Source organism: Podarcis vaucheri (assembly GCF_965113315.1).
Source record: "Podarcis vaucheri genome assembly, chromosome: 14".
Classification (NCBI taxonomy): Eukaryota; Metazoa; Chordata; class Lepidosauria; order Squamata; family Lacertidae; genus Podarcis; species Podarcis vaucheri.
Genome location: NC_138752.1, coordinates 8,900,728 through 8,927,615, shown reverse-complemented (window position 1 = coordinate 8,927,615; position 26,888 = coordinate 8,900,728). Strand labels below are relative to the sequence as shown.

The window sequence follows — 26,888 nt, the reverse complement described above, 5'->3', positions numbered from 1 at the left end:
CTGGCAGGGCAGATATGACCCCCACAGCTTAAACAAGCCCACTCAAACATGCAATCAACAAAGAAAACATTGGGAATCTGGGAATCTCTTCTCCAGAGGGAAAGGCAGGAGGCATGGGTGAGCATCTGATGTCACTCATCCCTCTCTGCTCCCGCTGGTGAATAACTGATCCCCCGACCCATTGCCTTGGATCCAGACCCTGCACAGATAGAAATGTCAAGAGTCCAAAAGTTCACTCCCAGCAGACTCCTGCAGGGGTACAACTGCTGGGGGGGGGAGTCATTAAAGAAATAAAAAAGGTCAGGGCCCCTTACACCACGAGAAAACGTGCCCACCAAAATGCCTCTGCTGAGAGTAAGAGAAGGGGAGCAATGAGCCCAACAGCCCCAATACTGTGGGAGACCCTCTACAAAAACTGAGGAAAAAACACCAAATATGAATACAGCACAAGGGGCAGAAAAAAATTAAATGACAAAAAAACAGAAGGGGAAAACCCCACTCCTGAGCACTCTTGTCTAAACAGTTTATCAATGGGACCCAATTAACAACTGCTGAACCTCTTCAAAATGCATGTGGTTGAGGCCACCAAAATTATGCAGAGAATGAGAGATTTGGCTAGCGGCAATAGCTGGAATGCCTGACAGAAAAGGTGGGACCAAACCGGACAATCCGTCAGGGGATGGTCAGCTGGAAAGCCCAGACGGACAAGAGTAGGAGGCTGCAAAACACAGCCCCTTCCAAATGTTCACAGAGAAAGAGCAGTCAAAGTTTGCTCTGAAAATGATAGTCAGGGAAAGTGGTTAGGAAATTAGGGATTTGAAATTACATGTGTTTGTTTCTGTGTTTGTATGTCTGTGTTGTGTATTGTTTGTGTTTGTGTAAATTGTGAAAACCCAATAAAAATTTAAAAATAAAATAAAATGAAAATGATATTCTGACCTAGCTAGTTTATTGGTGGGATAAGCAAAAAACTCCATTCTACCCCGCCACAGCCAGAAACTGCTTTACAGAAATTTGACCAACTGGCCACAGTACAAGAAAAAAACACTCCATGAGAACTTATCAGGCCCAAACCTTTACCAACCACAGACAGTGCCAATCTGATGAGGGAGATTACTTCTCCCCGCTGGAGTGGAGGCAGAAGGCCTTGTAGGACCCTGACTGTCACCACCAGGGGTAAGTGTCATCTCTATCAGAGGAATGTCCTCCATTTGGATCCAGAAAAATGCCCAAAGTTTTCTTTTGATGAATTCTGCCAAGCGACATGCTAGAAACTGACATTAGTCACAGGTGGAAGGTATCACAGGGGTTATTAGATTATTCTGCTTAAAAGCTAAAGTCAGCATATTCATAAGCAGTTTAACTCTAGATACTTATTATTCTGAATACCTATTTAATATAACAAGTATTTTAGAGAGAGTTAGAATAAGTGCACACAATACATGATGGTACAGCAGTGTTCCATTGGTGTTTTCTGCAGTAATGTGGACAACATACCCATCACATTTCAAATGTTCAAGAGGCACAAGCATACATGTATGGATGTATTTGTGATTGGAAGATTGCAAAGTGAGAAATTCTGCATTAAAACATTGCATGAAAACAATGTAAACAAATGCATATAATTTGTGCATTGGTCAACATTAAAGTTTGACAGGAGCTCTTATAATGTAAATCCAAGGACTTGGACCAAACGTAAAATGGTTTGTGATTTAATATATTATTTACATAAAAATAATAAACCAAAAACTGTAATACATTAAAGCAGCATCAATATCAAAATTCAAGGCTGCTCATTTTGAGTTACAACAAAATAGGCAAGCATTATCTTTTACCTGTATAAGCCCTAGTCACTGCACTCTCATACAGCGGAATTCCTTCTCCAACATTGTTATAGGCTTTTAAAGTTATTACATAATGGGAGCTGGGATCTAAAGAAAAAGAAAAAAGAATATTATTTGATACTACAAATTCTTACTTATTTCTTCAATTGATGGTAAAATAGTTTCAGCCATACTTGGCAACTGAAAAAAATGAATCACGAGAGTATAAAATGAAAGTATTTTATTTCTTTCAGATTGTATGTGAACTGCTGTTCTAGAAAAATATACATCCACAGTTGTTTTTAAAATCAGGGTGAACCCTTTACACATAAAAGAGACCCAGATAAACTTAGCTATATTAATTCTGGCCTCATAATTAATCAATGCTAAAAACATGCACTATAATATATTTGCTTTTTTATTGTTTTTGGACACCCTTAGTGTGGACGGAGGCAGCAAAATTAGGTGATAGAAAGTCAGTACTCTCAATACATACAGGTCAGCATTGCCTTTAAACTTTTACTCAGAAAAATATCAAAGAAAAATGTAGTCATCAGTATTACTGTATTTCCCTTACCCAAATTCTCAATAGTGTAATATCGTTGCTTATAATCCACCTTGATGGTCTGTGCATGGGGGCTACCCACACCATACCCTATAGCATAACCTCTGACCACAATGTTCTGGTTTTCAGGTGGAGTCCAGCTCACAACAATACTAGTTACAAGTGGACGGACATGTAGGGAACTTGGAACTTCTGGAACACGAGATTCTATAATAAAGAAAGAACATTATTTAACTATTTTAAACATTAAATGTGAAACTTTTTATTAGCTTGTTAAGCAGTAATATTGAGTTCCTAGGCTTCTTCAACAATTTGAATATTTAAGGATTCAACAGAGCAAGAAAAAATAGCACAAAACCCCTGTTGTGGCCACTAGATAGTGCTAGCTGTATATTGTATTGTATTGTATTGTATTGTATTGTATTGTATTGTATTGTATTGTATTGTATTGTATTGTATTGTATTGTACTGTACCCACTGGGTATTGTACAATATTTTCCAGGTCAAAACTGATTTTGAGGGGAATTGAAAAGGCCTTCAGAAACCCTCCATGGTCTTTTACATATTTCACAACTGTTAGCAAACCCAGTCAGAGATCCTGTAGTGAATGTGAAATGTCATTTAGGAAAACAAAGCCATCAATGCAGTGTGGAACACAGCCCTACTTGCTAAGGTGCTACAACAGCCTGTCTTGTAATTCTGCACTGGCAACTTCATTGCTCACCAGTGCAAAACTTTCCCAACAGTCTTCCTTCAGTTGTTGAACTGAAAATAATGCATTGTGGGTAGATAAGAATATGCACAATGGGGTGAGCTCCTGTTGCTCTGTCCCAGCTTCTACCAACCTAGTAGTTCAAAAGCATACCAGTGTGAGTAGATAAATAGGTACCTCTGCAGTGGGAAGGTAAATGGATAACAGACATATACAAATATAGATGTGTGTCCATTCTGTATTACTTTCAATGGGATGTGTAATTCCATCCACTTTCTGCACTGGCTGCCTATAGGCTATTGAGCCAAATTCAAGGTAAAACTGTTGGTATATGAAGCCCTGAACAGCTTGAAACCAGCTTACTCAAGGGATTGCCATGCACCATTTATACCTGCTCAATTGTTATGTTCAGCTGGATAGGTAAGGTGCCACTTGATATTTGCCTTGATACTATGAGTGTTTAGTATGTCTGAAATGAGGCTGTGGAACATATGCATGTTAATATTATACAGGCACAATCAGTACTTTGCTTCAAATGCCAAATCAAGACTCTTCTCTTTACACAGGGTTTTTTTTATGTATAGCTCAACAATTGGCTATTGTGTAGAGTTTGTCCAGATGTTGACTAAGTATTCCTATGCCGTTTTCTGGATGTGCTATGTGCACTGCCTAGATACTTTGTTTAGTATGTGGTATATAAGCCTATAAATAAATAAGTAAATATACAAAAAAAATATCTGCTGCAATCAAATTAAAATGCATGTCAGCCTAGTTTTCTCAGCAACAGCAATATGTTCCCTTCTCTCTTCTTGCTCCACCCCACCCCCAATGCTCTATGAAATACTTTTCATTTCTGACAAAAGGTTGGGGGGGGGGGAATCTCCACCTTTCTCCCTGGGCATGCACTGTTAAAACACATTTTTAATAGTAAGATTAATGGTGCATCTTTATATCCATACCATCAAGATCACTTTCAAATGTTTCTGCTGACACCCAATCAGTAGGTAGTCCTGTACCATTGACTGTTAAAGCAGCCACCCGGAAGCTGTACTCTGTTCCTCGTTCCAGACCTGATACAAAAAAATAAAAAATCAGCATTGTGAAAATATAACTCCCACAGTGAATATGATGCCATTACTTCCAATTAAAATATCAACAATTCATCCAACCTGATAGTTAAATAGCTTATTAAAATGAAACTAAGTAAGTGCCTAAATGAATATCCTATATAGTTGTTTTTTCGATGATATAATTTAGGTCAACTGTGACACAGATCTAGGAAGCTAAGTGTTTTACAATTTGGCCTTTCACCTCTTAAGACTACTCAAGCATAACCTGAGGCTATGCATGGAAATCAACAATACTTGCAGTAGGACTCCAACTGATTCAATCGACACAGATTATCTGTCAGTTTGTGACAGGATTGACACATTACATTGACCTTCCCTGTCAGGCAATAGCAAAAGAGCATGTGGGCTACTTGTTTATGGCAAATTGGAAGACTTTGTTTTCAGAGGGTTTACTCATATTTTATCTGCAGAATAGAAACTCATTGTATGTCCTCTTCAAAGAGAACTTAATCCAAGTAAAAAATAAAGATTTGATACCCAACCCATTCACATCATCATCAACCGCCTTAAATAAACCAGATTCCCATCATTTTAAATAATGCTACTCCTCCATGTATGTGAGCACTTATATTATTATATCCCACCTTTTCTTCATCATGCAATTCAAGGTGCCATATATGTGGCTCCTGGGTGGTCACCATCCAGGCATTGACCAGACTCAAACCTGCTTAGCTTCAGGAATGTGATGGCTGAATGTGCCTTCATGCTATACCCTGGGACTAAGTTGGTTAGACACAGAGGTCAGCTTAGCTTCACTGAACTGGTTAAAACAAGTCTTGTTAGAAGGGGCTTTCTAAATTACTTAATGGAACATTTTACACTTCTGAAAAATGGGAGTTAATTTATGTGTCTTTTAAAAACACATTTGCCTATTTATTTCTTTTAAGTATTTGTATCTGGCCTCTCCATAACCAAGAGTTTAAGGTGGTTCACAACAATTCAGCCAATAAAATCCAAATGAACAAAAAAACATACTAAAAATTGAGTAATGGCGAATACAGTTAATTACTAATTAAATGCTCAGGAAAATAAACTTAATTTGGCATCTAAAATAGTAAAGTTGGTGCCAAATTGATAGTTATAGGAGTATTATTACTATTATTAATTAAATATCTATACTACCTTTCAGCAAAGGATCATTGGGCGATTTACAATATAAAAAAATCAAAAATACATAACATAGTAACCAACAAAAACAAGTATTCCATAACCAGGACCACATCCAACTCATCAGTGGTCAGACACCAATCCAGAACTTGCATAGTCTCACCAAACTCCAATGACAAGGAGAAATAGAGCTGGGCATCATCAGCATATGGATAGCACAGGTTAGAAGGACATTCCTAGCTCAGTTAGGTCTCATTTCTGGGTCTGGGAAGACGGGGCTGAAGAGAAGAAGTGGGAACTACCCACTAATACCCAAGATGAATAAGGAACGAGTTTAAAAGGCAAAATGAACCAACTACAGTAAACACACAAACTACCGCAAGGCAACCAAGAACAAAAAGACAAGGGTAATCAGTGGTGCCTGCAAACCCCACTTTTACTTGCTCCTCACCTAATACCACATATGACATCAGGTATAGGAGAGACTTGATAAAAACAGCAGAGTGGGTCAAATGGTGGGGACAGGTGGGCTTAATCACACATGTGGGCTGGAGGTTCCCCATTTTTGCTTTATTCCCAAGATTATTTTTGGCCTTCCATAAAATGCAGTCAACTCTTGGTGCTTTGGAAGCACTGCACAAGGTGCTTTGCAAGCCATCTGCTCAGCGCTTCCCAACAGCCAACCACAGGGCAAAGGTACTTCTGCAGTTTTGTTGGTTTGTTTACGAAAGAGCCCCACCTGAGATTTGGAAGTGACTATATGAGTCTCTGTTCACACCTTTTATGACGCAGTACAAAATTAATACCTGATCCTTGATTTGAGGCAACCTTTTGCCCTACATCCTCTTTAACAGTTAAAGGGAGTCTCTCTGATGGCACACTTCCAGTACCTATTAAGTGATTGGTGCGTAAAGCAGGTGTTCAAAGAAGGATGGTCTAGCCAAAGATCCAAACATGATTGGTGAGCATAGCGGCTTCTTCCTTCTTTATAATATCAGCTGACTGACAGGTGTGTGTGGTAAAGCTGGTCCAGGGAGGTGGGAGAGAATTTGGATATATTCAATTCCCCACCCCACAAATAAAGGATGCCGCAGGATGGGGAATCATCTAACACCCTACAAGTAAGGCATGTTCAGTGCTCACATCATTTATCCCAGTTGGTATCCATCCTGCATCACTGGTGGTGGTTTTTTCAAAATGGTGGTGGTTTTAGTTACCAAAATCGGTTAATGTTATAGTGTGCTTATAATATTATAACTATGTCCCTTTCAACAGTTATGTTATTGTTGTTTACATGTTTATGATTCTTCTGAGATTTTAAAAGTAACAACAACAGTAGCAGCAACGACAACGACAACATACAATACCACTGATAAAGAGTATACTCTTTATCAGTGGTATTGTACTGCGGATGTACATCTCAGAAAAGATCTCCTTGCCCATCCTTACTATGAAAAGCACGTGCTAAATAGCCTTGCTTAGAATAAAGAACCTGTAATTAGCTGATTCTACTTTTAGATGAAGAATGCATGCCTACTCACCTTCAATTAGCTGTGAAAGTTGTGTCCCAACAATATCAGTCACATCGCTTTTGCGAGTCACTTTTCGGTAACGGATCTTATAGCCAGTAATTTGCCCATTGTGTGTTCCTGCAGGAGGGGGCTGCCAATGCATCATAATGCTCTGTGGGAAGTTAAAAGGCAGTATAAATCATGTTCTTTGCATTAAACTATGCTAATTCTCATGCTTCATCAATCTCCATTAGACTGGTTCAGGAAACAATTTATATGTAATCTGCAATATTGTGTGCAAACTTACATAACACCTTAGGCATTAAAATGATGTATCTCGAAGCAGCTTTGCAGTTCAGACTGCAGAGAACAGTATTTGATTTTTATACCCTCACATCTTAGGAATTAAGTAGCAGACCATGAACAATTTGCAGGCACTAGTATATGTCAAATCTGAATTTTATTTCTCTTCCATACCAAATAATCTCCAAAAGATACTCTGAAATATTGGAAATACTTGTATTCACTGTTTCTGAAGCAAAGAATTGCTTAACCAGCTGCACACTGAATAGAATAGAAGACACTAGACAATACCTGTTCCAGTGTTAAGCATGCAAACTGAAATTTTGCCCAAAACATTCAAAAAATGTAGATGACCAAAGGAGCCAGCTGATACATAGAAACAAAAATATTGTTACTGCTCATAGGCTCAGCATTTGGGCTAAGAAAAACAGGCAACTCAGGATGATAAAGATCTATGGTCTGGTTCACACACAACACTAAGTAAAACTACGAAAATTACATCTGCTTCACTCTTCCCATGGTCCTGCTGCTGCTGTACTAGTAAGAACTAAGCCATGGTTTGGCTTAGAATTTTCTGTAAACCCAGCTACGGTTTGTGTCATTCCAAACAAACTAGAAACTGTAGCCAAGGTTTGTTCTAAGCCAAAAAGAATAATAATGTGTGCACACCATCATGCTTGCTTGTTCATTCAAACCATAATTTGTAAATTGAGCTAATACATGGGAAACTGTCATGTGGAGAGTCCCCTTGGAAAACAAGTGCTAGAGGATCTGGGCTAGTTCTATTCTTCAAGTATATCTACAGAAACAAACTGAGAGTATCTTACCTTGGAGTTTTGCACTTCCAGAGTTAGATTTTGGGGTGCAGCACTGGGAACTAGAAACATTAAAGTAAGTTATTCAAGAGTGAGTGTCAAAATAAATTATATAAATGAATTAAGTTATGTATAATTTATGATATTCTATATTGCCTCTCCATATTTCTTAGTAACAGACTACATATTTTACAGCATGAACCAGTCCTTGCACTGCACAGTATATAACCATCAAAGAGTAAACACTCAATAATGGACTGAGAACCAGTAGTTTGCTTACAGGGAACCAGAAAGATCTGGGCCTCACCAATTTGTGGATAGGAACTATTTGCGGATTCTATATAAATTCTGTGAGCAACTAGACAGGAAGGATATATATTTCATAAAGAGAACAATTTCTTTACAGTCTACAAAAATGGCTATTGATACAATATACATACTCTGAAATACAGCAACATTAGTTTCTGATAGCCAGAGAATATTCCTCAATAAAAATTGAAAGCGTATTTCATTCTTAGACTTGACAGAGTCAACTTTTACCTTATCCACACACACAAAAAGGTTTACTTGACCTCAGAAAAGCACACCATGAGATATGGTTCTAGGCCAGTCAGAGCAGTTACTCATGTAGAGAGGCAATACAGTCTCTTGGGAGGACAGGGCATTATTTTGCATTGCCGCACTGGGTATGGTTGAATAATCCAGCTGCACCCTATTCAGAATTACTGTGTATCAGTGGAGGCTGACTGGAAGGCAGCTAGGCCAGGGCAGGGAATCATGCAGCAGTCTGTGTAGGTAAGGTCACTCATAGAAGTATTTGATTCTTTAATTTACTTTTTGCAGAACGCTAAGTGGCCCAGCACCTTAACAACTTTAGCAATATTTATTTCAACTGCAGTCTAAAGATGTGTAGAGCAAACTGGAAAACTGTATAAGATATAGTCTCACCATGTTACTAGTATTACAATGATCCTATGAAAACATTCTGTGAATGCGAAATCACTTTGTTGCACACACAGAAACCCAGACAATATGCTGTAATTCTACAAACAGACATGCCACATAGAAATCAGCCCAAATAGTGAATTTAAGAATTTCTATCATACTTATAACCAAATTGCAACAGCACATCATGATGTAATAAAATCAGCTGTACTGGCTTAAAACATTTATCCTCAATGGGTAAGTAAAGAATTGTAAGAAAGTAAAGAATAATAAAAAATTAAAAGAAAGAAATGAGTAATAAAATGCTGAATGTGACAGATAACAGTGTTGGCCCATAAGAAAATATCCAATAACAGGCCAACCATAACACCACAAAACGGTGTGCAAGATTTTGAATTCTCCCTAAGTCTTCTTCAAAGCAAGGATGAAGAGAAGAGAAAACTTGGCTCGTGGTAACATCTGGTAAGTCTGCAACTGGCAGATTGTGGGAGAAAGCAGTCAAACAAGCAAGACTCATTCAGATTGCACTAAGATAGATGTAATGTAATGGCTGGTGGGAGCAGTTGGCTCTGTAATTTCAGAGCTGGAGAATCTGCCATTGTTGTGTTTCTTTTTACTGTATAGTACCATAATGCAGAAACTAAACTTGGCAATTAAAAATCCATTTAAATTAGGAAATTGTCCGCAATTTGTTTGAAATCAGAAGATACTCACCATCTGACAGAGTTCGAACAACAACATCTTGTGTGGAAACTCCTGGACCATGTTTATTGTAGGCCACCACTCGGAAACTATATTCTGTGTATTTTTTCAAACCACTGATTGTATAGGAAAGACCTCCAACATCAATGTCCTATATTTGAAAAGATGTAAACCGGGATGCATCTTTTAAACACCCAGGGATTAAAAGACTACTGCTATGAATGCTTTGTTCATTTCTGCTCATCATAATCTCTAGATCATTGTTAGATAATCAAGAACAAGCCACACTGAACCTCAGATTCACATTTCCTTCTACCATCTGTGCATGAGCAGAGTGAAAGCTTTCACATATATAAATTAGGGGAGCTGTGGTTTATTCTAACTCAAGTTAGATAACAAAGCTGGCTATCAAACTATGCTTTGATAGCCTGCTTTGTAAACTAACTAGGATTAAAAATAAACAGTAGTTCCCAGAGTTCATGTGTAATATAAAACTGAAGTTTACTTAAAATTGAAAGTGAAAGGCAGAAGTGAGGAGGGTGGTAAAAGCTCAGTACTTGCTGCAGCACATTCTCTATAACCATGGTTTAGATGGCTGTCTGAAAAAGGCTACCATGATAACTTTCTTTCTTTCATTATTTATTTAAAAATATCTAAACAGTTCACACACACACACACACACACACACACTTAAAACACAGTGCAGAGTCCTGTCCAAAGAAATCTCCATGGCTCTCAAAAATGTTATACAGCCGTACCTTGGTTCTCAAACAGAATGCGTTCCGGGAGTCCGTTGGACTCCCAGAACCGTTTGAAAACCAAGACATGGCTTCCGATTTGGCTTCCGAAAATAATTTGAAAACTGGAACACTCATTTCTGGGTTTCGATCGTTCAAGAGCTGATTTGTTCGGGAGCCAAGGCATTTGAGATCCAAAATATGACTGAAATGCTTGCCACACCTTTGAAAACGTTCTCTGTCACTGTTCACCCAGCGGCTGTTGCCTCAGTAACATAACAAATATGATGGCTTAGCAATGTTATGAAGTCAGTCAGGCTTGGCTATATGCTTTCTTCACCAAAGGCAAACAAATCTATTTTGAGTTAGGGCAAATCTATTTTGAATTAGATTAGCCATGTGCATGATTCTAGCCAATCAGGAAAGTGAGAGCAGAAGTTCCTGAATATGTGAACACTCTGGTCCCGACATTCATTGGGTAGGGGGCTGTTTTCAAAGTTAAATGTGTTTTGACAAAATCAAACCTCCATGGCTCAACGCTAGTTGAAATAAATGACCTGCAGGCTATCTAGTTAAATAAAAATGGCAATAAAAGTCTTAAGGGGTAAGGCATTTAAGTAAATCAATGGATGCTTTTTATAAAAGAAAACTAGTACATGTTTATGAGAATCTCATTTGTTTATCTCAGGGGTGGCTAAATAATAACTGATCATATGTGACTATTGTTCATGCTAGCTGGGGGTGATGGAATTAGAGTCCAGAAACATTTGGATTCTACCCTCAGTTTACCTGCAATAGCTTTAATACTTCAAAGAGTGAAACTTCAAAAAGCGAAACTAGAATTTGCCTAGCAATTGCAACATGTTCATTTGCTGCAAAATATTAAAAGGTTTTCTCTCCTGCTGTTTGTCTGTTAATAAAATCCAACAAAATAACATCCAAATTCTGAAATGAGAACTATAATGAAAACAGTAATCTTACTATAGGTAAAAAAGCCTAAAGTTCTGCTAATACTATGCTATGCATCATACCTGCTCATTGTCTGCTCCCTTCTCCATGTAGTACAGCTTGTAGTTTTGGATTTCACCATTGCCAGATAAAGGTGTTGCCCAACTAACAGTGATTGATGTGGGTGAGTTTGCAAATGCTCGAATATTAGGGGCCGGGCCAGGAAGCTGAACTGAAAAATAAACAAGATGTACTATAAGCATTACTAAAAAAAAAAAAATCATTACACTTTATATTGCATATCTGAAGCAAAGAGCTCTGAAATTCTAAACAGAATTTAAGTGAAACAGTGTGAATGGACATGTTTTGGAACCAATTTGGCTCTCCATGAATCTAGGGAATGAGCCATAGAAAATCTCAGGCTCACATGCTTGCTTCCACTTCTGTAATCTAGCCACTTGGAGATAAGAAATCTTTACTTCCATTTTTGATTATCCACAGCTTGTTGTTTCATCTAAATCCACAAAAACTGCAACCAATTTTCTTTGAAACAACTGAAACTTCAACCAATGGGTTATGAACACAGCTTATTTCAACAAACTATAGTTAAAATTAACTAATTTAGGGTACGGATGCAACATTAACCTGTGGTTAATAAAAAAATGGAAGTGAAGGCATTCAAACTGCCCGATATGCCAATTTCATGGCTGAACATCAATAATAAGATATGGGAAAAGTAAACCTTTAATGAGCTCTGAAACAAACAAAAAACAAAAAAATGTGAATCAACCTACACAACCTAAAATGGATGTTGAAAATAGAAGACAAAGAATGGCCAGACTTTAGCAATTAAAAATGTTTTTAGAGAGGCAATTTTTATGCTAAATTGGTTTTTAAAAAGGCCATGCTTAAGTTGATTGTGGTATCTCATATAATAATTCAAACTTGGGAGTTTTTAAAGCAGATTTGACTTCTATGCTCCATAACTTCCTTTTTCTCCCTGACATAAGTGTACTTTGTGCTTCATCTCAAGTATAATGAGACTGCACAAGAAGCTTAACATTGCCATAAAACTATTTGCATCCAAAGATAAATTTAAATTGAATTTTATCCGTAAGGGATTATCCGATGCAAGATTAGATTGCACACATGCTTAGAACATGATCCAGCCAAAACTAAACTTCCTTTGTTACTATGCATGCAGAAGTCTTATCTTTTAAATACTACTAATTTCAACATAAGAATTATTCTGCAATCCTAAACACACTTGCTAGGTAGTAAGAACTATTGCACAAAGTGGAAATTATTTAGAATGAATATGCATAGGATTGTCCTATTAATAATATGCTGAATTTTTTTTTGGCAATGTAGGCTTAGAAGTAGGGTAACTTTCACTGGATCATCTCTAAATCATTAAAATAGACAACTGACTTTAATATAACATGAGCATATCTTAAAGGAACCAGGCTTAAGTGATACAAGTGTGATTATACAGAATTATATAGCAAGTTAATCAGAGCACAGCTACCACTGCATTGTGTGAAAAGGATAAAAACACTTTATCACCATCTGCCACAGCAACAGCAACAAACAGGGTGGAAATGTTTAAAGCTTACCCTCAGGTTGCGTTGCCACCTTAAGTGGCAATGAACTTTCTCCAGGCCCGTGTTTGTTTTGAGCTACCACTCTGAAAACATACACAGACTCAGGCATCAAGTTTTGAATTGTCACTTGCATTTCCCCAGGATGGCTTGTGTTTTCAACACGCTCCCTTAAAAAAAGGGGGGGCACATGGGAAAAGACCTGAGGTTAGAAAATATTTGGTACACATAAGCAGTAAAATGATAGCACCACGGGGAAGGTAATAGTTCAGAATAATGTTCACAGGACAGAGTAATGACAAAGCAATGATGGGGGAGATGGGATTTGCTTATCTGTAAGTGTTATTCTTTGAGTAGACCTTTGCACAGTTGCAGATGTCTCTCCCAGACCTACCTGGAGAGGCCAGGGAATGAACCTGAGATGATCTGCATACAAAGCATGTGCAATCTCTCTAAACTATAGCCCTTCAACAGCTTCCAACATAATTAAAGCACTCCTTCCCAGCTAGTAGTTTTGATGTCCCACAAAATCAAAGCTCCCAAAATAAGTGCTATACCAAGGACAGCCAGCATTCATGTTTGATTCTTCTAGAAATATGTGATTCCTCACTTTGAGGGTATTCTCAAAGAATAGCATTCACAATTCAGAAACAAAGCCAATTCAATGGCCCTAAGATCCAAACAACTCATCTGCAAAGTCAGTTCTTGAAGTTTCAATAATACTTTTTCAATGTGTGTTCTTAAGAGTGTTTAAATGCACTAGACAGACACAAATTGTTTTTTCCTCATCAGATACTCTCACAAGAAGCAAGGCAAGAGGCAAACAGGATGAAGCCACAAGTGTCTATCTGACAACATCTCATCCTTATTTCTTCACTCTGAAAATTCAAGTTGAGCCCATGTATCTCCAAGCAACTACATAAAATGTGTCTTTCTTTTTTAAAAAAAGTCACAGCATTTTATTTTAGTTGGAAAGTTCTGAACTTCTTACCAGGCCTTTGGAGTGGTACAGGTAAGAAATCTAAAGCTTAAAAACACTCAAGTAAAGAAATTACTATATTGTAAATTTGTATATAAAAAAGTAAATTATACCTGTTTACGGTTTCCCTGGTGTAGAAGACAGAGTAGGTGAGATTGTCTCCATGAGGATCAGATGCAGGTGTTCTCCAGGTCAGCTTGATGAAGCGGGTAGAGACAAGGGAAGCCACAACATCTCGAGGGGCAGAAGGCAACGGTCCACTTGTAGCTGGTGCTAGATGGTCAGTAGTGGCACTGGTCAGTGAAGTGGGAGGTAATGTTGGGATGGCAACATCTTGTCATGTGCAAACATTGGGGAATATGAAGGGCATACATCACGACGATTTAAAGAGAAAACAGAAAAAACCAAAAAAGAAATAAACAAAACCACGATGGGAAACAAAACAAAATGAACACACAAAAAAGGCCATTAAACTGAAGGTTGGCATGCAGGCAAAAAAGGTAACTACTGAAAACTAATGGGAAATATCAAAGGAGACATCACTATAGAGCAGGCAGTCAAATCTCCAATATAATGGAAGTGGGAAGGGAAGGGTGAAAATTGAGGATAAAGTAGCACCTCAGAATGAAAACATCAGTTTGACATTTAAGCTTTTTTTGCACTGAAATATTTATTAGAAAATCATTAAATCTGCAATCAAATAAGCATACTTCAAGAAGAACTTCAATTTTTCTTTGAATAACTGAAAAAACAAGTTTATACTAGTCATAAGAATAAAATAGACATTGATTAGCTTCGTGTAGTGATTCTTTTGTGCATATTTTAAGTTGCTCAGTTGTGAATTCATCTATTAAAGGAGTGTGAGAATCCTAAGGTAGTTTGAAACCATTTCCAACCAGTATGTGAAGAATATGAACAGGAGATCCACTAACGCCTGCCCCCAAAGAGTTTCAATCTTCCACTCCAGTAACGTGTTCTCTCCATGAATCATTATTCCTCATGATTAAACAGTACCTAGCTATCGTGCTGCATGCCATCATTATTAGAGCAAGCCTGGCATGCTTAATTTCACAAATTATTTGAAGTGCCACTGCATTAAAATAAGAATAACAATGAACAATTAACTTCTCGTTTTAATTTTATTGTAAACTCCTTGAACATTAATAGAAAAAGGACGGAAGTATTTTAAGATGAAAGTGAATTAATTGAAAATATGAAGGGTGCGTATGTGTGTGTACAAACACATTTTATATGTACACAACCAACCAACCAATCAATGAAAATATTCAGAAATGAGAGCAAGCATTTATTTTTAAACAGCTTGTACAATCAATTCTAAGGAAGACCTAGAAATAAGGCTTCCCTGTTTCGAGGGAATCTTTACATAAATAGTTCTTTATATTTTGAATCCCTGCAATATATTTCCATGTATAGCTACCTTCAAGGATATTTGAAAGAAATGGTGCAGTACAGCTAAAATTATTGTGCAATTAGCTGCCTCTTTTTGCTTTTAATTCTACTCCAACAGTTCAGAAGATTATTTAATAATTTCATGCAACTGAAAGCTCAATTAAGTAGATAATATGGAGCTCTGGCCAATAAACACTGCTGAGGCTGATCTAATTTAAGAATAGATTCAATTAGAACTATTTATTATTGTAAATTAGCTAAAACATGAACATTTTACTACGAATAGTAAATTATGCAATGTTTTACTGCCTTATGTTTTAATTATTTGTAAGCTGATTTAAGCACCGAAATGGCAGAAAATGGCCCAGGATTTCTCAAAGTAATAGAGGCTAGATGCATAAGAATAAGGGACACAAGAGGAAGCTGCCTTATCATATGATGTGGTGTGGGCAGATTGCAAAAAGTCAACTACCGTATTTTTCGCTCTATAGGACGCACTTTTTCCCCTTCAAAAATGAAGGGGAAATGTGTGTGCGTCCTATGGAGCGAAGACGCCATAGCCCCGCGACCCTCTCCCGGCTGGAGAGGTGATTCGCGGCTATGGCAGGAACCTCTACAGCCCCGTGTCACCTCTCCAGCCGGGAGAGCGCGCGCACGGGGCTAAAGCAGCCCCCCGCGACCCTCTCCCGGCTGGAGAGGTGATGCGCGGCTATGGCAGGAGCCTCTCCGCTGCGCCTTTCTGCTGCTCCCTGACCTGCTCTTTGGGGCTGGTGGTGGGCTTCCCCCCGCCAGCCCCAAAGAGCAGGTCGAAAGGAACCTGAAGCCTGGAGAGCGAGAGGGGTCAGTGCACACCGACCCCTCTTGCTCTCCAGGCTTCCAAGGTAGCCGCCTGAACGGCACCTTGTTTTAGAGCGGGAAAACAAGAGGGGGAAAGTTCTCCCCCTCTCTGTGCAGCGCCTCCTGCCGCTTCACTGAAGGGGCGCTGGGCAGAGAGGGGGAGAATTTTTTTTTCTTGTTCTCCCCCCTCTAAAACAAAGTGCGTCCTATTGTCCGGTGCGTCCTATGGTGCGAAAAATATGGTAAGTACCCAGGGAAGTAAAAAATATACTGGTTAAATGCCTTTGTGGGGTTTTTCTTTTAACAACATGGTTGAGAAAAAGTGAAGAAAAACAGAATAGGATGAGATATTTCTACGCCAAGGTAACTTGCTGTGCCCAGATTACTGAACCACCTGGGAATAGCACACAGGAGAAAGGGTCTCTTTTCTGAGTGACACCAGTGAGGGCGGTAAATGGCCTATGTGAATGTCTGGAGACAGGTGGAGGATGGTCAACGGATTGAGGTTGAATCCCAACAAGACAGAGGTACTGTTTCTGGGGGACATGCAGGTGTGGGAGACTCCCTGGTCCTGAATGTGGTAACTGTGCTCCTAAAGGACCAGATGCACAACTTTGGGGTCATTTTGGACACACAGCTGTCCATGGAAGCGTAGCTCAATTCTGTGTCCAGGGCAGCCATCTACCAGCTCCACTTGGTATTACGGCTGAGACCCTGCACCCTGTCTCGCCAGAGTAGTACATGCTCTGGTTATCTCCCGCTTGGACTACTGCAGTGTGCTCTATGTGGGGCTACCTTTGAAGGTGCCTCAGAAACTAAAATTAATCCAGAATGCGGCTGCCAGACTGGTGACTGGGAGTGGTCGCCGGGACCATATAACCTTGGCTCTAAAAGATCTACATTGGCTCCCAGTATGTTTCTGAGCGCACTTCAAAGTGTTGGTGCTGACCTTTAAAACCCTAAATGGCCTCAGCCCAGTATATCTGAAGGAGCATCTCCAACCCCATTGTTCAGCCCGGACTCTGAAGTCCAGCTCTTCAGGCGGTTCCCTCCCTGCAAGAAGTAAAGTTACAGGGAACCAGGCAGAGGGCCTTCTTGGTAGTGGCACCTGCCCTGTGGAATGCCTTCCCATCAGATGTCAAGGAAATAAACAACTATCTGACTTTTAGAAGACATCTGAAGGCAGGCCTGTATCAGGAAGTTTTTAATATCTGCTGTTTAACTGTGCTGTTATTTTCTGTTGGAACCCAGTCAAATGGGCCAGCTACAAGTAATAAATTATTGTTGTTGTTACTTATCATTAGCGTTAGCACAACTAGGTCAGGAGGGCAAAATGTATGATGGTGAGGTGACTTTTTTCTGTTTCGACACCAATAAAAGACTAAATGAATATTTTCAAGTTTATACAAAGCTTTTTACTACTGTACACTAACACATTCACAATCTTTTCGAAGAATACTTTCCCTTATGAGACAGCGAAACAATTACTGTCTTTAATTAGTTGTCCTGAGAGCTGAATTCAATATTCACTAAATATCATTTTTTCTTTAAAATTGTATATTCTCCGTCTCCCTTCATTAACCCTAATGAAAACTCATTAGCATAACCATTATGACCATACTCCATAATTTGATCATCTGTTCCCAAATAGAAAGATTGTAATTTTATTTCCAATAGCAGGCTAATACTACCCTGGCTTCTACAACCATATTAAACAACAATAATAATTTCCCCTTAGAAATTGCATCTGCTTAACATATTATTAGAACAAATCTTCCATTATCTCTTCTTTTATTTTATTTTCAGCCATATTTTCAAGTGTCAACTAGAGGCAATTGTTAGTTGCCACAAGTACTACTTATACATTTGCATCAATTTCAAAGGCGATTCAAGGTTCCTGGAAGCTGTGAAGAATTAAGTAGGTTTGGCTAGCAAAGAGTGAGATGAATGAAAAGGAAAAGTGTGTAGCTGGGGGTAGGGGGGGTGATAGGAAAGTTCAAGAAAAAAAGTTGAGAGCACTAAATTAATAGCAATGCTAGACATTGTAACTGTTTCAGGGGAACGCAAGTTATACCACACTGGTGTATTCTGCAGGGATCATAATATGCAGTGCTGCCCTAAGGCTATGATAAGGAGAACTCCGATTCAAAAAGATTGGACCCTTTTTATTTCTCAAATTACACGATTATCTCAAGCTTGATACGGACTGATCTACTATAACACAGATATCCACGTTTTTCTTTTGCCTTGCATTACTATCGTTCTGATTTTTGTAATCTATTCTGAAAATGTAATGAAACACTTACTTTTAAAGATTTCAATAGTTGACTGCCTATTTAAGTTTTGTGAAATGAGTACTTTCTGAGCTCATCCCCAAATCCACCCATAAAATTTTATGCCACTTTGGCAGGGAGAATGTTTTAATTTTTTCCAACGTAAACTTTTAAAGGAAGTCATAAAAGTGTGATAAAAACACTCCTCCCACACCCATGACATATTTTGTTTTAAAGGAAGTCATTTAAAATTTCCTGTCATGTACAATAATCAAAAAGGTGTGTCATTATCAATGCATCATACAAAGAAAATTCAGAAAGGAAAGCAACTCTTCCTATCCTTTCAACCCAAAGTTATGCTGTATTTTAGATAAGATACCAGTGTTAACATAAGAGCAACACAAAGGCACAGTATGTTTTTACACAGAGCCAATAAAAAGTCACATTTATCTACTTCCTTCAGAAGCAACAAATCCATGGATAAACACTGCACTGTGCCTGAAACAAATTCTATCAGAAATTATGCATTATAAAATGGAAGAAAAAGCAAAGAGTACCTCATTAAGATTATTATTTTTTAAAAAAATTCTTTTCTTAAGATTCTGAAAAAAATCAAGCATAGCCATGCATACTATTGTGTAAATATAAAGATCAGTAACCTCAATCATCTAGTCACATTTTTTAGATTTTAGCAATTTTTTAGATTTTATTCTTTTCCCCAAAAAAGCCTTTGACAGCTTACCAAGTAGCTTCTCTAACGAATTCCATATTTATAGGACAAACTGTAATAGAACTGTCATGCTTTATAATAGTAGAATGCTACAGAGCCCCATGTCATAACCACAGAGACAATCTCACAGCTCTATTTTTTATTTATTTCATTTATATCCCACCTCTCTCCCAAGGCACTTCGCAGCATAAATTAAAAGAAACACTGCTAAAAATACACAAATATAAATATTAAAAAGCAAGTAAATAAGTAGTCCTATGAAAAACAGCACTAAAAAAACCTTAGGTACAGTCGCAGACGACTGGGGTTGCGGCGCTCATCTCGCTTTATTGGCTGAGGTAGCCGGCATACAGCTTTCGGGTCATGTGGCTAGAATGACTTAAGCCGCTTCTGGCGAACCAGAGCAGCGCACAGAAATGCCGTTTACCTTCCCGCCGGAGTGGTACCTATTTATCTACTTGCACTTTGATGTGCTTTCGAACTGCTAGGTTGGCAGGAGCTGGGACCGAGCAACGGGAGCTCACCCCATCGTGGGGATTCGAACCACCGACCTTCTGATCGGCAAGCCCTAGGCTCCATGGTTTAGACCACAGCACTACCCGTGTCCCTTAAAAAAAATAAAAAAATCCTTAAAACCATTCAAAAGCACAAGTCCAACATCCAATCTTCCAAAATTCTGCCACAATAGCCAGTTCATGACCAAAGACCTGTTTAAACAAAAAAAATTTGCTCGCCAGTGAAAGGAAAGCAGAGAGGGTGCTATCGTGACCTCCCATGGAACGGAGTTCGCCCATCTGGGAGCAGCCACAAAGGACCTCTCTTGTGTCCTCACCATACATGTCTGTGCAGCTGAAGGGACGAAGAAAAAGGCCTCCCCTGAAATTCTCAAAGCCCAGAACAGGCTCATATAGGGAAATACAATCCTTCAGACAGCCTCTATAATACAGATGTACTTCCCATTTAGCAACGTGCTGCTGTAGGAATGTCTCTCCAGCTTCAAAAACTATCATTAATAGAAAATGGGTCACTGGGTACTTACTGTGAAGTATCTTTTTTTGATGGACAAGTGATGTCCTGCTAGCCTAGACAGGAAAACCACCTGGTGAATTTGCATGGTGTCTCCTCCCCTCACTCCCACTTTCTGGGGCTCTCTAGTTTCCATTGGGTGACTAAGTTTAAAAGATGTCCTTTGGAAACCTTGGAGTCCTATTTAACGAACATTTTATTACGGAATAACCTTGAAAACTAAAACTTTATAACATGCACAACTATGCAGAGGCAGAGAGATGAGGAGGGCAGAGAAAGGCTCTGAAGCCTTTTCAGAATATAGGCTTACATAACAAGAGAGGAAGTTGCAGTGTGAAAGAGACTGGCTCTTACTGTCTATCAGAAAACAATCCTTCATGCTAAGTACCCAATGACCCATTTTCCTGTCACGACTGGATCCAGTCACAATGGGATCTACTGGAGCCCAAAGTACTGGGGGGAGCACCTATAAGCCATTTGCTGAGAAGAAACTACCTTCTGAAGGAAACTCTGCCCTAAGGCAGCCTCTGCTGAGGCATAAATGTCAATTTTGTAGTGTTTGGTAAATGAGGAGGGTGCCCAGGTGGCTGTCCTACCGATCTATTGAATTAGCAGCCAAGGCTCCCAAAGTCACCACTACCCTGGCAGAGTGGGCCATAAATGCTGGGCATCATAGGCCAGGGTGATGGAGGCCTTGATCCAGTTGGTTATGGTGGTCTCTTGGGCCTTCTTTTGCAACATTTTCGGGTGATGAGTGACAAAAAGATTGTGTGAAAGCCACAAGTCTTTATGTGTCTGAGGTCAATTTTGGCAGTCAATAGAAGGGCTAAGGATAAGGGAGCCTACTCCACTGTCAAGAGAAGCATATGCCAAACGGATGCCATCCTTTTCTAGGATTGTATGTCCCAATCTTTCCCCATTGTGATCTCTCTCTCTCTCTCTCTCACACACACACACACACACTCACACACAGTAAACCTCCAGAATGTATTTTGTATAGTTAAGTTTTCACCTCTATCTTCAGTACATTTTATTTTATTGCTATGACTAGTGGTTGATGCAAATAAAGATTCTTCTGATGATGTAGAACACACACACAAAACTCCCTGCAGGATGGCTATAGAACACTTCCAAGAGACTGCTGAAGGATGAACCACCAAGAGAGTATCTGAATGTATGGAATCCAGTGCCATGCATTCAAGTGCTCTGGTTAATTAAAATGATATCAGATAATCGCAACACGGGGTTGTGAGTAATAAACATTATGAGGGTTTTTTTGGAATGATATTAAAATTGTATCATAAATGTTTTTAAAGGAATTTGCTTTAACTGGCGACTGAAGGAATTATTATTATTATTATTATTATTATTATTATTATTATTATTATTATTATTATTATTAACAGCTGGTAGTTTTGATATCTAAGATGTAATTTAACTACTGAAAAGTAATCATTATTCATTTTATCAATGCCAGTTACCTTGCTAAATTATTATATTGTTGTAAAATGCAACAGTAAAGACAAATCATGGTGTGTCTTTGATCTATCATGTTCACAGGTTGAAGGAATGTTCTGCAATATAAAAGTTTGTTTCAAACTAAAGAGAACACATTTAGAAATTTTATTTTACAAAGATAATGTGTTTATAACACGAGCAAACAGCTGTCACTCATATCTGAGTAGAGAATTACTTGTGGAAAAGAATGTAAACCTGAAATTATTCTTCCCCACTTTTGGCAATATATGACCCTAGTTTCTTACCATGATCAAGTATTATCAGCTGGGCTCCAGACTGTATGTTTCCCACATCATTGTCTGCAATACACTGATAAAATCCTTCATCCGATTTCACTAGACCTAAAACTTGTAGGTCATGCTCATTCTAAAAGAGAACACATACATGCATAATATAATATTCACTAAAATGGAGAAGTCGAAACTACAAGGGCTTCAAAGGGTGGGGGAAAGTGGGAAACGATGTTTTTATGCCTCATGGCACTTCTAAATTACATTTCTGTTCAAGAGCTCTTGGACGTCAGTGCTCAACTTCTACAACATCAAGATCAGCAAAATTGTTAGAAAAACAGCAATATTTGGCAACCATGAATGGGCATTGACAGAATTGCTGTATGTACCAAACAGTGTTCTAGTCTAATTGAAAATGGTCTCCTGAAAAGACCTGAAAAGACCATCAATGGAAAATGAAACTGGTCAGGAGTGCCTCTGTCCTACCTTCCGAAGGGTGATGGTGATGATGATGCTTAACTTTTTAGGCCAATTTTTCCAAATGGAATGCAACAAACACCCCAAAGATGGGAGAGATACTTCACAAAGCACATTCACATGAGGCATTAGAATAAGCTTTCGGTGTCCTAGCATGAGGATGCAACCTATTGTCACATTGGCAAGGTCTGCCATACTTTTTCTATTGATAAAGTACAATTAGAAGTGTGGGTGAACTTGTATGACCAGCATATTTTCTACCATACCCCATCACAAAATTGATCCTCTAAATTTAAAGGGTCTTTCTGCCTATCTAGGTTCAAACTATTGTGACTATGCAGTTATTGGAGAGAGAAAAATGAAAATCGATAGTTTGGTGGCTCAAGCATACATTGATTAATGTACCCAATTTAGCGCTATATACGTTTAGTTAAAACACAAGGAAATCAAGCCATAGGATATATACTAAAGATATACTCACTACAATTTTAAAGTAGTCACTAGGGATCACCACATCTCCATTCTTTACCCACTTCACTGTTGGAGTTGGCTTCCCAGTCACATCACATTCAAACACAATATCCATGGATTCATGAGCATAAATATTAGAGGGTTGCTTCAGAAACTCAGGAGGAGCTTTAAATAAAAGGAAGAAAAGCACTTACAGATTACTGATCAAATATGGCATACACTGTTCAACCATTTCATATGACAAAATTTAGTAGAGAAGCAGACTAAATATATATTGTAGCTATATATATGTTGCAAAGAAATCTATTAGAGAGATTACCAGCTTTCAAAAATAATTGCTATTGCTCAAGATCAAGTAATCAAGTAGTTCAATTTCAGTAGGAATGACAATCTAGTAAACTTTTAACTTATCATTTGCCTCTTAACAGATTAAATAAATTAAAATACATCAAGTGATACCTTTGAGAAATGGATACAAGTACAGTACAAGATAAATTTCATAAATAAAAGCAACTTGCTCATTGTTAGAAGGAAAAGTCATCTTTAGTGTTCATCATAGAAGCCTTCAAAAATAAACTTGTAACCCTAATTAGAATTGTGCCTTTCCAGTTAAGTAACTAAAACTTTAGCTGGTTAACGTAGCAATTGAAGTTACAGCCCTAGTTTTAAATATTTATTTTACATTTCAACAGAATGGAGATTATGATTAAGGGTAAAGAAGGCATTGCAGAGCACCAGAACCTAAATAAAAGCTGCCCCAAATGACTGTTCCTTTAACGTTTGAATGGATTAAGCTACCAAGCTGCAATAGCACTAAAAGGATCTGTTGCAGATGGGGAACAACTTAAGCCAAACAGAATTGTGCAATGGGAAAGGAACAAGAGGCATAAGATAACAACCAGAAATCTGAAGTGTTTTGCTTATCAAATAACATGATGGATGAGTAATATTTTTAGTTTCTATGAGCAGGTCCGAATACAAATCTGTTTAATGAGGGGAACACCATTCCCAGTGCTAAATTCAAGCATATGCCTGAATTCCATCCTCAATGGGTCTTGCTTTAATACAATTAAGTTTTGTTTTGTTTTTTATCTTAATTGTCATAGGATTATTTGCTTCCGTACACTCAGGTGGGTTGGAGGCAAGTAAAGCCATGTTCTTCGTGAAAGTTGAACATAAAATACTCAAATTCATTAGACATTCTTCTCCATTTACAAGTTTAAATGTTTTTGAAAGTTATTTTTGTAGCTTAACTATATTAGTATTCAGTACACATAGCAATTAAGCACAAGTACAGATGTTTGTGGTAAACAAGTTAAATGGATAACCAGAGAGCAAACGAGCCAATTACATAAAATACAATTTTATTGGAAAATCACATGTTTTAGCACCAGACAATTATATTTCAAAGCAGCCTTGGGTGTTTACTCTTTCCACTTCACCTTTCCTAGTGACACTATCACCCAGAGAACAAGTATATATAATGAACTATTGAATTTACTGTGATGGGTTAAGATTATGCACATTTTATTAAGCTTACATACATGGAAATTATGCAGTCCATGAAAAGAAAGTCAAGGCCTCAGACATCTGCTTTCAACCCTTACACTATGACAGCCTTTCATTCATTTGTGGTAAGTTTGCATAAGCGACAGGTTGCATTTCTTATACCAAGGGAAAAGAATTTTTTTAAAATCTCCTTCCAACCCGCAACTGAGCCTTTGGTCAAAAGGATCACTGTATTTTAATATATCATTGTATTGTATTTTAATATATCATTGTATTTTAATATTCTGCAGGAAGCCGTTAAATGTCTTGTTCAAAAAATACTCCTACAAGACTGGCAAACGGTCTCTTTCATGAAGCAGCAGCTGGTATAAAGCTTCAATAATATATAAAGCTCCAGTTTTTAAGATATCGCCAAAGAATTGACGCTTTTGAATTATGGTGCTGGAGGAGACTCTTGAGAGTCCCATGGACTGCAAGAAGATCGAACCTATCCATTCTTAAATCAGCCCTGATTGTTCACTGGAAGGAAAGATCCTGAAGCTGAGGCTCCAATACTTTAGCCACCTCATGAGAAGAGAAGACTCCCGGGAAAAGACCCTGATGCTGGGAAAGATTGAGGGCACAAGGATAAGGGGACAACAGAGGATGAGAGGATGGACAGTGTTCTCGAAGCTACCAGCATGAGTCTGACCAAACTGTGGGAGGCAATGGAAGACAGGAGTGCCTGGTGTGCTCTGGTCCATGGGGTCACGAAGAGTCGGACACGACTAAACGACTAAACAACAACAACAAAGCTGAAATGTAGGGCTAACGCAATTCCCTCAACTCAGTATCAATATCTTTACTGCAGATATTCTAGACCCATATCAACAGCTAATTTAGCCATATTTTTTGTCCCTTAGGACTTCTCAAGAACCCTTACAAAAGAAACAATTTTGCAAAATGGCATGTGTCATTGATAACATTGTTTTAAGTTTCTTAAGTGCAACTACTCTGCATCTATTCCTTAAAGGTAGTTAACTAAAAATGTAACAAAATAAAAGCAAATTAAAAGAGATTAGATTCTCCTTGAGAGAAAGTTGGTGAATCCAGGAAGAATTGCTCAAGGGAACTAATAGAGTAAACTGAATCTTATTAATCCTGTTAGAATTATTTGCAGCTTTGATACAGCTGATCATGAAATTATTTGGGAATACAACTTTGTGTTTGGAAGGGATTTAGGGAACTGCTTGTTAAAAATTCTGCCCACTATTGGCAAAGAGGATGCTCAAGGGTGGTGATGGGTAATTACCTAACATGGTTAGGGATGCTTCCAATGTGGTTCTACAAGCTGTTGCTGTGTTCCCAAGTTGTGTTCAATATGAATACATGGCGGCTTGATGAGATTATATTTCTGTATGATGTTCAATGCTAGCAGAATACTGGTAACACACACCTCTCTTCCTGCTTTTCATCTAGCCCTGTTCACTAATGTAGTCTTCCAATGACTGGTCATGTTTGGGAATTAGATGTATGCAAGCTGACAAATGAAATTCAGACATGACTGAATCAGCTGGTTTTGTGACTTGGGAGGGAACTGGGATTCCTGTCACATCTGATAATTGACTCCCTGTGGTCCGTCTGGATCAGTGTTTCTCAACCTTTGATCCCCAGATGTTGTTGGACTACAACTCCCATCATCCCTGAGCTCTGGCCTTGCTAGCTAGGAGCGATGGGAGTTTTAGTTCAACAACATTTGGGGACCCAAGGTTGAGAAAGGCTGGTCTAGATACTCAGGTTGCAACAGGGGCCAAAATGCTTTTTACCAGCTTAATTCAAGTGGGAGAAGCAAAAATGCACTTGTAAATCTCTCATTACAAGTTTTTACTTTCTTTTGTAAATCTGTATGATCAGAATTCAAAACATGTTTGCTCAGTTTGTTGTATTTTGTGCTTAATGCAAAACTCTTAAAAATAGATAGATTTAAAAATGCCATACAACTCAACTGGAAACCAACCATTTCCATGTAGTTTACGTCATAATATTTACAGGAAACTCTGGAGACCCAAGTAGAATGAATGAGAAATATAAAATATTCCCCAGCTGAAAAGTGAACTTATAACCTTGTCAGCATATGTCTGTCTCCATGTAATTTCCTGAGTTTAACCAATTAAATGAATGCCACCTTTGATAATGTACGTAAGGGAAATTCATTATTTTATTTTCAGTGGCTAAATGAGATCAGACTACATCCCCCACCCTGTCCCAACACCTTTGTATTACACACGAACCTAACATGGAAAACGCTGCACAATAATCTTACAACATTAGACCTACAGACATTTATTGGGGGGGGGGGTTGCAGGGGAAGGGTGGTGGCTGCTTCCCCCCTTCCTCCACTGTGTAAACCATCATGCTTTGATTACTTGGGGGGAGGGAGTGGTTAAGCAAGTTTCTGGCATTTGTAGAAAACAAAATTCTGAGGCACTATTCTCATTTATTTTGTGAGAAACTAGACTACTCCAACCTTTCTGTGTTTTCTCCAAGCAT

The 26,888-nt window shown here is 38.4% G+C and overlaps 1 protein-coding gene across 8 annotated transcripts in view; it reads right to left on the bottom strand.

Moving 5' to 3' along the window:
- NEO1 (neogenin 1) overlaps positions 1-26,888 on the bottom strand; it is a 107,213-nt gene that overhangs the window by 29,032 nt on the left and 51,293 nt on the right. For 5 of the 8 annotated variants that reach the window (XM_082198279.1, XM_082198275.1, XM_082198273.1 and 2 more), the window contains exons 6-16: positions 22,861-23,015; positions 21,918-22,038; positions 13,992-14,211; positions 12,915-13,069; positions 11,382-11,530; positions 9,626-9,764; positions 7,979-8,028; positions 6,879-7,020; positions 4,060-4,170; positions 2,401-2,595; positions 1,836-1,931 (exon numbers count right to left, since the gene is read on the bottom strand). In XM_082198279.1, coding sequence (XP_082054405.1) covers positions 1,836-1,931; positions 2,401-2,595; positions 4,060-4,170; positions 6,879-7,020; positions 7,979-8,028; positions 9,626-9,764; positions 11,382-11,530; positions 12,915-13,069; positions 13,992-14,211; positions 21,918-22,038; positions 22,861-23,015 — 1,533 coding nt within the window. The remainder of the gene's footprint in view (positions 1-1,835; positions 1,932-2,400; positions 2,596-4,059; positions 4,171-6,878; positions 7,021-7,978; positions 8,029-9,625; positions 9,765-11,381; positions 11,531-12,914; positions 13,070-13,991; positions 14,212-21,917; positions 22,039-22,860; positions 23,016-26,888) is intronic. The other 3 variants (XM_082198280.1, XM_082198277.1, XM_082198278.1) reach the window with 1 other exon arrangement.